At 39.9% G+C, this 15,505-nt stretch overlaps 1 protein-coding gene across 3 annotated transcripts in view; it reads right to left on the bottom strand.

The window, feature by feature from the left end:
- Positions 1-11,577: 11,577 nt before the first annotated feature.
- LOC121719455 (NXPE family member 3-like) overlaps positions 11,578-15,505 on the bottom strand; it is a 31,437-nt gene continuing 27,509 nt past the window's right edge. For 2 of the 3 annotated variants that reach the window (XM_042105103.1, XM_042105102.1), the window contains 3 exons: positions 14,479-14,682; positions 13,634-13,977; positions 11,578-11,882 (listed from right to left, as the gene is read on the bottom strand). In XM_042105103.1, coding sequence (XP_041961037.1) covers positions 11,688-11,882; positions 13,634-13,977; positions 14,479-14,682 — 743 coding nt within the window. In that variant the 3' untranslated portion in view covers positions 11,578-11,687. The remainder of the gene's footprint in view (positions 11,883-13,633; positions 13,978-14,478; positions 14,683-15,505) is intronic. The other variant, XM_042105104.1, reaches the window with a different exon arrangement.

Here is a 15,505-nt window from a genome sequence, read left to right on the forward strand (position 1 = left end):
CTTGGATTTGCTTCATACTTTAGTCTAATAATACTATTATACCCAACAACTACTGCAGAAGTTTAAGCTTGTATCTACTATTTGCTGAGATAGGGAGGCTTAAAATACAGGGTCATTAGTTTTTTTTAAATGACTAAGTTCCTTGGATCATTACTTCTGAACAATTAATTCTAGATGCTTGAACTTTTCTACTACATGACAGTAGATGTTTTCAAATTCAAAATGATATGTCCCAGAGTTGAATATTTTAATATTATGGCTTGCTGAAAATGATATTACTGGTAAAAAAATAGCTCATTTTGACCACTATATATTCAAGCCGAACAACATCAGATCTTGTACATTTCTATATATAAAATCCATATTGTACTGCATTATTAACAAGTAGAACTATGTTCGGAAGAAATCAAAATGTACGATTTATGACACATTAAAATTTACAAAAATAATTTCACATCTATGTTTTAAGTGTATTTTTCCTCATGTATGACAACAACTATCTTACAGACAATCATTTAAATGAAGAGAATGTGTTTCAATTGAGTTGGTAGCTTTTACTCAACCTATATTAGCAAAGGCATCAAACATGGTTTTCATGGCTATGGGTGATTTTCTTTTTCCAAGGTTGCTGTGGACATTTGTTTACTTACAGTATACCATGTGATGTTTTGTTTATATAGCCATGTGTTTCAGTTAATAGTGTCTCTGTCCCCACCTCTCATCTGTTTCTGTTTATAAGCCGTGTCACTGTCTCACCTGTTCTTGTTATGTTCATTAAGAGTCTCTCATCACCCTTATGAAAGCATACAATTCAACTGAAAACCGTACACAGAGTGGTTTTGAATTTAGCGCAAGTCATCAGTATGCGTTAGCCTGCCACTAAAAACAGTCTTACCAACTCCACAGTACAGCCGAGGCAAATAAATTGTAATGCCAGACTATCAATGTAAATGTCCTATGCCTAATGCCAGACTATCGATGTAAATGTCCTGTCCAAAATGCTGAACCACCCCTTTAATAAACAAGACAGACAACAGGTAAGACAATGATTATGCTAATAAGCAGATTCAGGTGAGGGGCGGAGACAAGGAAACAAGGAGCCAAAATGCATGGCTATGTAAACAAATCAGCACAAAAAACAATGAAAACCATGTTTGATACCTTAATTGATATAATTTGAGTTAAGGTACCACCACAATGCATGTACTGATGAAAACATGTTCTTTCCAGTGCTATGATTACTTTTGTTGTAGACTTTGTCATACATGGGAAATATGCACTTGAAAAATAGGTATGGGGTTATTTATTTCATGTTTGATGCACAGATCAGATCAATTAGATGAGGGGTTTTCAACTGGTTCTGTGCCAAGCCGCGGACCACCAGGGGGTTGCGGACCACCGGTTGAAAACCCCTGAATTAGATAATTTCATTTACTTCAGACATGCAACCTAGTTTGTGAGGAAGTACTAAAACAGTAGTATTATATAAATAAATTAACAACTTCTGATGGGATTCATTGTAAAGATATTGTGGTCAAAACATACTTACATTTTTCATAAATACAATTTTCAGCTAGTCATAGCCTGTTTTTTAAACTTCCATATATCAGAAAATGAAATAGATAAAAGCTTAAACTTTTCCACAGTAGTTGCTGGGTATAATAACATTATTGACCTATTGACATTTTTCTAAAATCTGTTGATTTGGTACAGAATGACCATAATAAGACATGTATGACTAATATCAGTTAAAATCACACACATTTTAGACACACATGGGTCATTCTATAATTCAGGGTACATTTAAGTGTAGAGATTTTTTTATTTGCTGAGGTTAAACCTGTAAGACTTCAAGTATTTATTTGAAAAAATTATGTAATAACAGAGAAATATGTAAACTCTGTTAGAGACAAACTTAGCCACTTTAAATTTGGAGATTGCTACTTTTTGTCCAGAAATAAAAATACAACACATTCCACTAGCAAGTTTCAGAGTTGACAGGAAATCATTGTCAACTCTGTCATCATTAATCTATGCAGAATTAACACAGAATTAACAAAATTCACGATAACAGAGTTGACATTTCCCATCATTTTGTGGCTTAGCGCCATATCCTAACCTCAAACTAGTTACTGCATGATATGTATAAAACCAGAATGTCATGACTTTTAATCATATTATTGTTTTTTTTTTTTTTAAATTGAGCGTTTCACTCCAATAACGCAATAACAGAGTTGACAAAGAATTAATCTACTGTTGATGTATCCTCAACATTTTGTTCAAATTAATGAGAGAAGAAGCTTAACATATCTCACTGCCCTTAAGTTTTCTGTCAGAGGAATTGAAATCTCTCTGTGTAGGCGTCATGCTTCATATTCAAAGTATGTGTGGATTTTACGTGGTAATACAGAAAATAGACATTGTATATAACTTCTGTTATAACAGTTAATTAATCTTCAAAAAATAGATTTTTAGACTTGATAACATCACATTTAGTCAAGTTGAATGCATGAATTTGTAGTCGGAGACAGTCAATAATATGGGGTGTAGAAGTAATTTAGTTAATATTTTGTGGATAAATTGGGCCTAAAATAATCTATATCATCCGTCGGGCGGATGGCGCAATCAGTCATGGATGTGTTTTGGGGGTAACATCATTTAAACCAATGAGAATGACATATGTCATTCCCTTTAACAGCAAGCAGCGCAACTTCAAACAGTGCATTGGTATTTTGATAGTCAGCGCTGCATTTGAAGGAATCTGCTTGCGTTGAAGACCATATGGAACAGGTATTCCACTAAACCATACTTTACTAAAACCTACTAAAACCGAGTATAGCCTACATGCATTTGCACTCGTCTATTATGAACTCATTGACAAAGTGAAACTAACTTCACCGTGCTGTCATAGTCAACGACAAAACAGTTATACACAGTTCATTATTTACAATATTGACTTAGCCTGGCTAGCGCCACCACTTCTCAATGAGACGTGGTCTGGGAACCAAACGTTCATTTTCTCGTATTTGAAAAAAATGCCCAGATCCGTTTATTGGGTGCCACGGATGTCTATCAAATGCGTCTGTGCATAGCTCATCATCGTCTTGCTTTCCCCCCTGTTCTGTGATTGGTTCCCTATCTCAGGCGAAAATTTGCTCCATGGTCTTGTCATGAACAATTTGTTCCGGCTTGCGAAAAAGTTCCGGATGATGTAATAATCACGTTCCGATCTCACATTAAAATGTTTCTCATAGAATGTTGGCGTCGTTGCTATGACTGTTGCTGTCGCTGGACGATCCATTTACCCCTTTGTGACGTCTATGCTTTGTGACCACCGAATCCTACTGCGGTAAACGTGCGAAGGAGTCCTTCAGCAACAAGGGGTTGATGGCTTGCTTGACGGCACGCTTTGCGTTACAGGAATAGGCCTACCAACCTACGTTCAGTGTAATACTTCTGCCGTTCAGGCACCGATTTTATATTTGAACATTTTCTCATAGACATTACATATAGGCTTTACAGTGGTTTGGTTGGTAGGTTTTAAACGTATTTTTTTGTTTTACTACGGAAGATCGACTCACTCAACTTGCTAACGTAACGTTACATCTGGATCTGGATGCGGAGCAGCAGAACTACCACACCAGAAGCTCGTGGATCAGCTCAGGTAATAAAGTCATTTTATTTGTTGCAATTGCAAATTATTCTGGTTATTACGGCGTTATTAGGCCTATCAGCAATTCCACAATGTGTGCATGACCGTAACATTTGCAATGCTTGTTATTTGGTGACTTTTGTTGTTTGCTAGTCGTGTTGACATTAGCAGATAGCTTAATGTTTTTAGGACAATCTAAACTGTTTGAATTAGAAATATAGTTTCTTAGTTCGTGTTAGACTATTTGACAAACAAGAAAGGGCAAATATGTCTTGGTTTTGAATGAAATAGCCTAGTTAAAATTCCCTCAGGATGAATAAAGTATTTGTCTATCAATCCATCCATCCAGACTGCCCATAATCAATGCTGGCTGGCAAGCTGGTAGCCTATGCCTTACCTTATCTTAGGTTTTTTATTACACACTTGCTACAAGTGAGCTCATGCCTTCAGTCCTCCAGTGAGCATGGTGTAAATAAAGATTATGTGGATGTGGAATATATTATAAGAATATTATATGTGGTATAATTAAACCCTATGATTTATTAACATGTTTTTATCTTCAATTACACTACCCTATACCATCCATAGTATTCTATTTATACGTAAAAATATGCATAGTGCAATTACACTTAAGCTTATACATCTATATTCTACAGCTCTTTACTGTTCTTAATGTGCATACACTTACTTATAATGTTGACTGTTACTATACTGCACATATCTGTCTATATATCTGTCTACGGTTCATACTGAATATCCAAATTTATTCTGTTTTTATAATATTACTGTTAATATACTGCATACTGTATATCTATATTGTATTATTTTTGTTAGCCTTATAATGTTACTGCGACTACACTGCACATATCTGTACATGATATTCATACACTGTTCACACTGCATATCCATATCTATCCTGCTCTTATAAGGCTACTGCTATTTAATTTATATTACTGTAAACCATACCACTTTCTTAACTGTATACTACTGTCTACACTGCACTATATGTCTTCTACTGCTTATACTGCACCACCTGTCTATACTGTGTGTCACATTGCACTTTTCTGCTTTTTTGCACTTCTGGTTAGACGCAAACTGCATTTCGTTGTCCCTGTATTTGTACTCTACACAATGACAATAAAGTTGAATCTAATCTAATCTTCATTATTTTAGAAGGAGAGAGAGAAGAATGAGTAATCACAGCCTTGACCATGAAGCAAGGACCATGAAGGGATGGCCATCGAAAAGAAATACCTGTATAGGCAGTTACAGGCTACAGAAAGAAGATGCGGAGAGTGATCTCCCAGCATCCTCAACTGGGTATAAATGTTTGTGTATGTGTGTGCATGAGTCCACATGCACATTTCAGGTCCCTGACAGATAGAAAGTGTAGGTGCTTCTCTGACACTCTTCTATTACACCGACATAGGGAGACACTAATAGCATTTACAGCCTAATGACTGCCTTGAATTAACGTGTATACATGTGTCATTTAAAGTCCCCCTAAAGAGTATTTGTATTTACCTTAAAATAATGTTTCCAAAATCATTTTGATGGCACAAACTTTTAATAGGGCAAACATCACTCAGAGTAGGTTTTATCGCTTGTAAAATAGCCATATGAAGTTGCTGTTTGGGTAGGAACACTGCACTACATTGGTGCTGCTTTACAGGAATGTAGTTATAGGAACAGTCCACTTCTAAATCAGTTCTACTAACTACTCTCCCCCAAAACCATTTTTTCATTTGCATTCGCACTGGCCAAGTGGCCATAGGAACTGATAGGAGGGCGTAAGGAGTGACGCGCTGTCACTTGCTACAGGGTTTAAAATAGGCATGCACTCGCCTTGCCAAATGCGAGTAAATTAACTAACTAGCCTATATTTACAAATGATTTGAATGACCCTCACTGTCTACTGTCGCTTCAAGCATTCCACGGTCGGGACGAATGAAACAGGCATGATGGACTAATGAAGCCAGCAGTTTAATCTATAAACGTTTAACATTGTTGCCATGAATACATACCACAAAATATACACAGAAAGTGCAAACACTTCATTTCATGTTTGGGATATCTATCTATCTATTTCTCTGTCGATATCCTCATCCCCTGCTTCATTCCTCTTCTCGCCCCCATAAGTCTGTCCCAACCACTGCCGCATTTAGTTTAATCTTAACCTAATAAAAAGGAAATATCAATTATCATCAACAATGACAAGCTAGCTGGAACCTGCCACTCGTTTTCTCTCTCTCTCACGTGCGTGCTCAGACGCGTTCTCAATTAAATGGAGTAGCATAGGGCCTACATTCAAGTTGGATCTTCATAGAGAGGACCCGAAAAGTATCATCTTTATGTAACATGCTGTTGGTGCATGTTGACATTGTATACTTCTCTAACAAGAGTGAAAAACAGTTTGCCGTACAGCTACTATTTATTGGCTAAATGTTGGTCTCTCCTCTGTCTCTCGGTGACCTACGCATAGTGCGTTATGCGTCTGGTGGTGGTGATCACTAATCAGGCAACTTTTTAAAACTGAACATTTTCGCCTACAACCTCCTCACGTTCCATCTTCACCTAACTCCATAGACAATAAATTAAATAAACCATCTTGCTGCTTCAAGGTTTTGCGGCCTCCGTTACATGACATCAGCCCCCCACAAAGAAAATAGGTAAACACAATGCGTTAATTGCGTTAATATTTCGTGACGTGTTATGTACATGCGTTATGTACATTTTACTTTACTTTACTGGCTAACTCCCTCCTGTTTCAGTCTATGCTCCCTGCTCTGACTCCGTTCGTACTTCTAATTCCTTGTGTTTTCTGGTAGACGCTCCGTTCGTTTCCATCATCTCACACGCTGGTTTCACAGCAAACTGCGCGCAGCCAATGGGCGTATGAAACGTCATCACGTAGCACAGTGGTCATGGGAAATGTAGGAAGTACTGCCAGGGGGATATATGACCAAGAACAGAGCCTAATGCATCATGCATGTAATGCCTCATGCATCACAGGCCAAACTGGCTAGTAAGTTTTTATTAACACCCGCCAAAATAAATTTGAACCCCGTATTTGGTGGGTTGGTGGGTGTTAATTTAGAACCCTGCTTATATCACTGACAACAGTAGTCCAGCGAAGATATTGTCATTTAAAAAGTGAAGTTGCAGCCCTCAACTGATGTTGATGTTGTCATGTTGTGTTTTGGCCTGATGCGCCATCCTCCACCTATCTACTAATCACGAAGTCAGTAGTGTTTCGGCATCCTGGTTGCCAGTTCTGCCAGTCAGGGGGGAGGGGGACGGGATACACCGCTCTACAGTAATTTTAAAGTGATTGCAGTACCAGTTTTGGCCACAATCTTACATACGGTTCCTTTAACTTCCCATGGAAAGTTTCCAGAAATGTACCGGACATTTTCCGCCCCTTTGCAACCCTAGTCGTAAAGTTAGCTAGTTCAAACTACACCTCTCGACCTGTGGTAGAAGCATAGTAGAAAAATTTCAGGGGATTTTCATGTGAAAGACTGCACTAACTCCAGATTTGTGTACAAATTGATAATTATAAACGGATTTAAGTTTCTGGTTGATATTATACACTTCTAACCACCATACATCCATATTTTAAAATGGCTTAGGCATAAAATATATTATTTGAAAGCCAATTTGCAGCCACGTGCACACAAGTAAAAGTCACACATCTGCAGATAATAATACAAGGTGCACGCTTTTGATCAGTCAGTTGAGAATATGTAGCCTTTGATTTTAACATTGTCATGGAGTGGGGGGATAATATGATCTGCATAATAGATAGACTTATAGGTAAACAATGGTGAGAATATTGTAGTCAAAATAACTATTTCAATCCAGATTCGAACTCTTGGACAGCTGACTGTCATGTGCTGCACATCGCAGGCTATCATCAGCCTTATTGCACTGCACCACAGAGATGATGGTGTAAACAAGTGAATAGAGGGTAAATAACAATAGAGTATACAACAGTTTCACCAGCACATTTAAATGACTAATGTTTAAAAGTGAATTCAAAGCAGTCGTTAATTTACAAGGTCGGCCTATATGAACCAATGAATTAACTTGATGACCCTGAATTACAAAAAAAAAAGAGAGAGAGATGATTTCATACATCATTACTGTAAGTCTGTTATTTGCAGGTGTCAGTCCGCGTGTTAGGCTACTATATGTAATGACCACCTTAGTCCAGACTACTGAACTTTGGATACTATCATGGTCAAGACTTACAAAGTACTATGTAAGTATGATAGTTTTGGGAAACAGTTTTAACTTAGATGTTGGTTAGTTGACTGGTGCTGCCTGAGAAGAGGACTGGACTGAAACACCTGCACAACCAAGCCAGCTTGGAGGAGAGGATATGCATTGAACCTGCTCACCAATGCCAGCAAAAAGAGGAACCTCCTGGCCCAGACATCAATTGTGGTTTTATTTTGTGAAATAAAAAGACCATACATTTGAGTAATTCTTGCCTAATTATTATTATGTTTATTAAAATGTGTATTTTATAAATATGTTGTAATTGCATTGGCAGTAAGTTGCTAATGGCAATTATTCATTCCCTTTGACACATGAGAAACATTAGAGTGGACAGTGTTGCAGTGGCTCTCATTTTTTTCTACAAATGCTGACTTGCACTACATACTTGGTTTCCCTCTTACTTTGTAACTTTTTCCACCAAATGTATGTAATAAATTACTTTTTGTTCAAATTCACTTTTGGTGTGGTCTCCCCATTGCTCCACCATAAGCCATGTGCACCATGACAAATGTCTTATGATTTAAGTTACACACATGCTGTCTGGGGATTAGTAAACTATATGCATGTGGGCCTACTAATGAATTTAAAAACAGTACGTGTATTTACTATTGTTGATGTTGAGACACTTGCATACTGTACTACTACACCTGTGTTGGCCCTGAATGAAATAGTCTACCCAGGTTAACATTTCTTGCACTTTATCACAATACTAAAGCGTCTGATACCTTAGTGATTGAGTTTATTTACGACACTATATGAACACAGATTTCTTCCTAAGATAGTTTTGCTGTAGTCCAACTCCAGTGTGAAATAACTAGACTAGCACCTCGCAAAATCAATGCTTCCCCAACTTTTTTGCTGACGCAAATGTAACCAGCTGAACACCACATTTGCCATTACTTGTATACTGCAAAGATGACGTTTAGTCTCTGTGTTTTGAGATAAAATGCAGAAGGCCGAACTTCGTTATGAGGTAGGACAACATTGTTACTGTCTTCCTTCCCATAAACGACATAAAGGCACTTTGTGATTATCTGAAGCCAACTGAGTAGCCAACTGGAAATGTAGCTTACGTGATAACGGGTATTGAGAGTTTGACTAATAATGTGGACGAGGAAGATGAACAGTGCCTATAGTAGCCTACGAACAGGTTGGCATATTTAGCGAACCGATTTGTAGCCTAAAGATACATTTATAACGAAACTCAATATCCAACATGACAGTAGCCAAGGCTATTTCAGTGTTTTCAAGCAGGCCTAGCTTCAGATAGTTAGCTTCAGACAACCCCAAGTAGGCCTAGGCTAGCTTATATTGGTCACAGACGCGGTAAAATAGGCTACAAGTTTGACGTGCTGCGTGGCGCTCAATAAAACCTTAAAACGAAAGAGTCAGGGCTAATTGTATTTCACCAGATACATATTCCATCTTCTCCCCTATACAGTGTAAAATATAGGCTATCTATTTCGCACTGACGACTTAAATTCTCCCTTTTTCATACGTGTTTAGACAGTGTTTCACGAAGATTCTAAGAGACATTCACCTAGAAATTAACAGCTGATCGGAACGTGATTATTACGTCATCCGGAACTTTTTCGCAAGCCGGAACTTATTGTTCATGACAGAGCCACAGATGCTCTTTGACCAGAAAGACGTAATCAGCCGTAGGCTCGATCTGGTCAGCACCCGCTATTAGTCTTAACTGAAGTTTTAGTAAGTGTCAAGAGGGCAAATGAAAACGGGAGAAAAAGAGTTTCCAAACCATGACCATTGTTAAGTTATACCATGTCTTTATTCAGCTGACGTTGTGACACACATGCAAAAAATACACACACACCAGTGCTGCGCGGTCTGGCCGAAATTAAGCGGTTGCCCGCGGTCATGAGTCATAAACAAAATATTTTAATGATATTCGGGTCATTTGCGGGCGGGTCAGTTAAAATTAATTAAATATATATTTCTACAAATAGGCCTAGGCCTACTTAAAATATCACAAGAAGGCTGGCATCAATACAGTAAAGCATCAATAGAGTAAAGTCAACAGTAAAGAAGCTGAAGATGCGAGTTAAAAATAATAGACACCCCTTCAGGAAAAGCGATTTAGGCTATGGGAAATATTGGGAAAAATTCCTAAAGAAGATGACAGTAAGTTATGGTCTATGTAGGCCTACTTCTTGCGAAGCCATTTAAAAGTATGACAGCCAAAACGGGCAGCCTGCAGGAATAAATGTTATGGCACAGACTACACATCCTATGTATAGGTTCGCGCATGCATAAAAGTTACAGTTCGTTGTGTTTGTGACTTTAAACAGTGGATGTGCTTTTGTAAAGCTTTGTGCTTCATTCAGCATTATAAACCAGTTCTTACGCTAACGTTTTGACCAGCAATGTATCTCTCTAGCCTACCTCGCCTCACCATTTCTGTTTTCGAAAGAAAGATGTATGTCCATGGCCTTCAAATCTTATCCTAGTGTTCTAATCCTTGGTGGTTGCGTGCGGGCGGTTGCACTCTTATTCTCATTCTCTCTCCTACGCAAACATTATGTTCTGCATGCCTAAATAAATTAGCTTGTTTTACAGAAATGGCCTACTGTCACACTTGCATGCAGACTATAACCAAAAGCACACATTTTGTAAATAAGCGGGTCGGGTATAATTTTGTCCTAATTAATATTCGCTGTCCGAGTTGCGGTCGGGTTGATTAAAATATCGGGCGACCGCGGGCCGCTTGTGACCAAACCCGCGCAACACTGACACACACACACACATACACGCATGCACTGCAAAAACTGATATCTAGCCTAGTGTTATGATCTTATATTTACATAAAAATGTAGTTGGTATTGTTTTTAGTACAAAGATTTCTCATAATTTTATGAGAAAGTTCAAAGTAAGTCAAATGTCTTCACTCAGCTGACGTTGTGATCACCAAACAGAATGAAATTGTGCATGGGCAGCTAACTGTGTCTGCCTATCAGTGTTCTTTCCCCTGTTACCATAGACGATTGTTGTGCTCTCTCACACACACTCACACACACACACACCACACACACACACACAAAAACGAACAGAGCAGAACACAACAGTGCCAAGAAATAGCAGTGGCCAAAAATATATTGCACCTGAAGCAGCGCTCCAAATGCGGGTGGGGATAATCTGAGAGGTAGAGAAAACACTCTCATAAGAGACCGTGAAAAAAACATGTAATGTCAAAACATACTCTTTTTCATGCCAGTTTCCGGGTTATGGAGATGGCAAATGTTCCAAAACTACCAATCATCCGGTCAGTAGCCAGAAATACAACCATCCCTCCTGTGACACAGCCATGCAGCACAGGGTTTTTAGGAATTATTGATTACTTTGTGAGGACAAAGAGTGTTGCAACTCTCTCTTTCTATGGCACTGGGGAGAATGACAAACACATTCACACATAAAAAATGGCACACACACACACACACACACACACACACACACGCACGCACACACACAGACACACACACACACACACACACACACACAAACAGACACAGACAAACAAAAAAAACAGACACACACAGAAACACACACACACACACACAAACAGACACAGACAAACAAAAAAAACAGACACACCAGAAACACACACAGAAACACACACACACACACACAAACAGACACAGACAAACAAAAAAAACAGACACACCAGAAACACACACAGAAACACACACACGCACACACAGACAGATGACGCACTAATGAGAGAGGAGCTGCATTCTTAGAGAGGGCAAATAAAAGAGAGAAGTATGTCGACTTCATTTTGGACTATCAGTGGGGCAGGGTGGAGGTTGTCCTTCAAGTAGTGGCAGGCGGTCATCTGCCATACATCCACGATGTAGACTCCCATGTCACGGAAGGCCTCGCGCAGGATCCGGTCCACTTGCATAGTGAGCCAATCACTGCGATAAGAATGCTGTAGAATGCATAAACACTCATTTTAACATGCTGCACAAAACACAAACACACATACTAGGGCTGTCACTTTACGTTCGAAAATCGGTTTCACAATCGATTGGACTAACCAACACAAGTTTCGAAAACTAAAACAGGGAATCGATTTTAACCAAATATGTACACTATTAATTTTAAACGAATTAAACAAATAAAAAAGATAGATGTAACAAAACTCACAAAGAAGTAGAAAAAGAATAAAGACTTCCGAAAGTGCAGTACGCATTGCGAAAGCTAAAAAAAAAATTCCCACCAATTTTACGCACCGGAAACAGCTGTTTCAATCGACTGCTGTGCTGCTGGTGTTTTGCTAAAAAACGCGTTCAACCTGTGCGACATGAGAGAGATGAGTGATAAGCCCTAATAACTTGAGGAGTTCGATATGGAAGTACTTTGGGTTTTGGGTAGATCAAACTATAGAGAAGGACAAAGTGGTATGCAAACTGTGCAGTCGTGAGTTCCTACGTAGGCGAAATTTGTTTGACATTTCTAATCGTAAACACAGCCACGTTGAAGCCTGCAGTAATGTTTTTTCACTGATGCACTCCTGTTTGTCATTGTGCACGAGACTTCACGGCAATAAATCATCAGAAATATTGCTGGTTTGTGCGTCTTCAAGCGTCCTCTTTACGTTTGTCATAATGCCTGTTATCCGTGTTCAGTTGTCCGTGGATTGGCCTATATTTGGCGTTGAAAATGGAAACGTCTTTAGACATGGAAAATCGATTTTACAATCGTTTCAATGAACACTTATGTCTCAAAAATCGAACAGGATTTTTTCACAAAAGTGACAGCCCTAACACATACACACACACTAACACATAAACACATACACATAAAAGCATGCACACAGATATACACTGCAGGCTAATACAAACACACACACACACATATTTTAACATGCAGCCCAAGTAAACATGTGTGCGTGCACATACACACACAATCCATCAAGAGGGGCAGCAGAACACGTGCCACACGCCACCTCCGCAATAACGGCAAACCCCACACGACTTCAGTGGATATGTGGATAACACGGAGCACAGTCGATTCTGACATTACATCAAAGCGGTGGATAACACAGAGCACTGTCGCAGCAGAACACGTGCCACACGCCACCTCCGCAATAACGGCAAACCCCACACGACTTCAGTGGATATGTGGATAACACGGAGCACAGTCGATTCTGACATTACATCAAAGCGGTGGATAACACAGAGCACTGTCGATTCTGATGGTTTCTGTTGCTACATTATTTCAATTTGTGGACGGTTTTACCAAAAACGAAAAAACTCAACATTGGTCAAGATTTCTGCTCAAGATTTCTGTGGAAAATCTTTTGAGAGAGGATTCAAATGTTTGTGCCAGTGAAAGTGAAGTCGGGAGCCAAAAAAAGTTGTTTGATTTTCGGCTGCCACCATTGTACCTTTGAGCAAAATGCTTAACCCTGAGCTAATCCAGGGAGGTTAGCCCTGCAGCTAATTGATATATGTAAGTTGCTTTGGATAAAATATGTTAGCCAAAATGTATAAATAAAAGCCATCTTTTAAAAAAACGTGTTCTCACCAGTAACAGCCATTTATGGTCAATAGGTGGCGCTCTATTGGTAATGATATTGATGTTTGAAGGTAGAAGAAGACCAATAAAAAGTTGTTTAGTTGTATCACACTAACAGTTGATCCCTTGAGTGTAGACTACAGAGGAACAATACACCACCTTTTTGTTGTACCCCGTGTTGGCTGTCTTGATGATGACCCTGGTCCCTGGCGCTCGTTTCAAGAGGGCAACGACCGACCTCCGGATTAGCCAGACGCGGTAGCCGTAGTAAGTGAGTGGGTAACTGGCGAGGTGCGCGCACAAGTTGAACATGATCACGGTGTCCGGGCCGCCAGGCAGGCCGTCGATCTCGCTGCTCATGTAGTGGAAGTACTCCACGGGAATCTTGACGCAGTGCAGAGGGAGGCCGTGCGAGCGGAAATGCATGACGATGTTGTTCTTCAGGTCTACGGCCTTAAAGGGCCCCATCTGGACGTTGATGGGGAGGTAGACGTGGTGAAGAGCTGTGACGAAGAACAAAAAAAAAACAATGTTTTAACGAGATGTTAACATATCAGTTTATGACACACTTGACACATTCTATGCTACCAGATCTTTTTCTACAGACTGCTGTCGGTGCATTCCCTCTATATTATATTGGAGTTATGTTTATACATTGTTGCAAAAGAGCATATTTAGTTTGTTTATTATTGCGCTTCTCAACCAGACTGGGACCTAAACACCAAATCTTGTTAAGGGTGCCTTTCAAGGAGAAACCATGGATAAATGATAATATAAATGTGCATTCCTTTGCAAAGAGTATTTATTGAGATCTACTATCTGGGTCACAACTTATTGACCATTGTCATGACCAAAAATTTATTCTTTGAGCTAGGGGTGACCACTGGGGTGGCCAGAGTTTTTTGTTGGGGTGGCCGTGGTTTATCTGAGCCACTGGTGTGTGCATGTGTCTGTGTGTGTATGGAGGGGGTTGGTATATCTTGTTAGTATATATCGTTCCTTACTTGGTACAGCCTTAAAGAGGTATAAAAACCACTGTCTGATGGTGGAGTCTCCCATGATGTAGATGTGCTTGCCCCTCAGGCATTGAGCGATGTCTGGAACAGTGAAATGTCGGGTGGCACAGACAAATGACGTCCACACATCGTTCAGGAAAAATCCTGCTGGCACTGGTGTGGGAAGTCCAGGTTTGCACGGCTCTCTCACCACTAGAGGTAAGACGGTACAGGAAAGATTGGCATGGGAAGTCTAGGTCACTCACCACTAAAGGTTATATGCTGTGTATGGTCATTTAATTTCATCTCACCACTACACAGACGGTACACCACTAAAGGTCAGACGGTACACAGACGGTACACCACTAAAGGTAAGACGGTACACAGACGGTACACCACTAAAGGTAAGACGGTACACCACTAAAGGTCAGACGGTACACCACTAAAGGTAAGATGGCACACAGACGGTACACCACTAAAGGTCAGACGGTACACAGACGGTACACCACTAAAGGTCAGACGGTACACCACTAAAGGTAAGATGGTACACCACTAAAGGTCAGACGGTACAGGTCAGACGGTACACAGACGGTACACCACTAAGACGGTACTAAAGGTAAGACGGAACACAGACGGTACACCACTAAAGGTAAGACGGTACACCACTAAAGGTACGACGGTACACCACTAAAGGTCAGACGGTACACAGATGGTACACCACTAAAGGTAAGACGGTACACAGACGGTACACCACTAAAGGTAAGACGGTACACAGACGGTACACCACTAAAGGTCAGACGGTACACAGACGGTACACCACTAAAGGTAAGACGGTACACAGACGGTACACCACTAAAGGTAAGACGGTACACAGACGGTACACCACTAAAGGTAAGACGGTACACAGACGGTACACCACTAAAGGTCAGACGGTACACAGACGGTACACCACTAAAGGTCAGACGGTACACTGACGGTACACCACTAAATGTCAGACGGTACACAGACGGTACACCACTAAAGGTAAGACGGTACA

This window comes from Alosa sapidissima, chromosome 9, assembly GCF_018492685.1.
Source record: "Alosa sapidissima isolate fAloSap1 chromosome 9, fAloSap1.pri, whole genome shotgun sequence".
Taxonomy (NCBI): Eukaryota; Metazoa; Chordata; class Actinopteri; order Clupeiformes; family Clupeidae; genus Alosa; species Alosa sapidissima.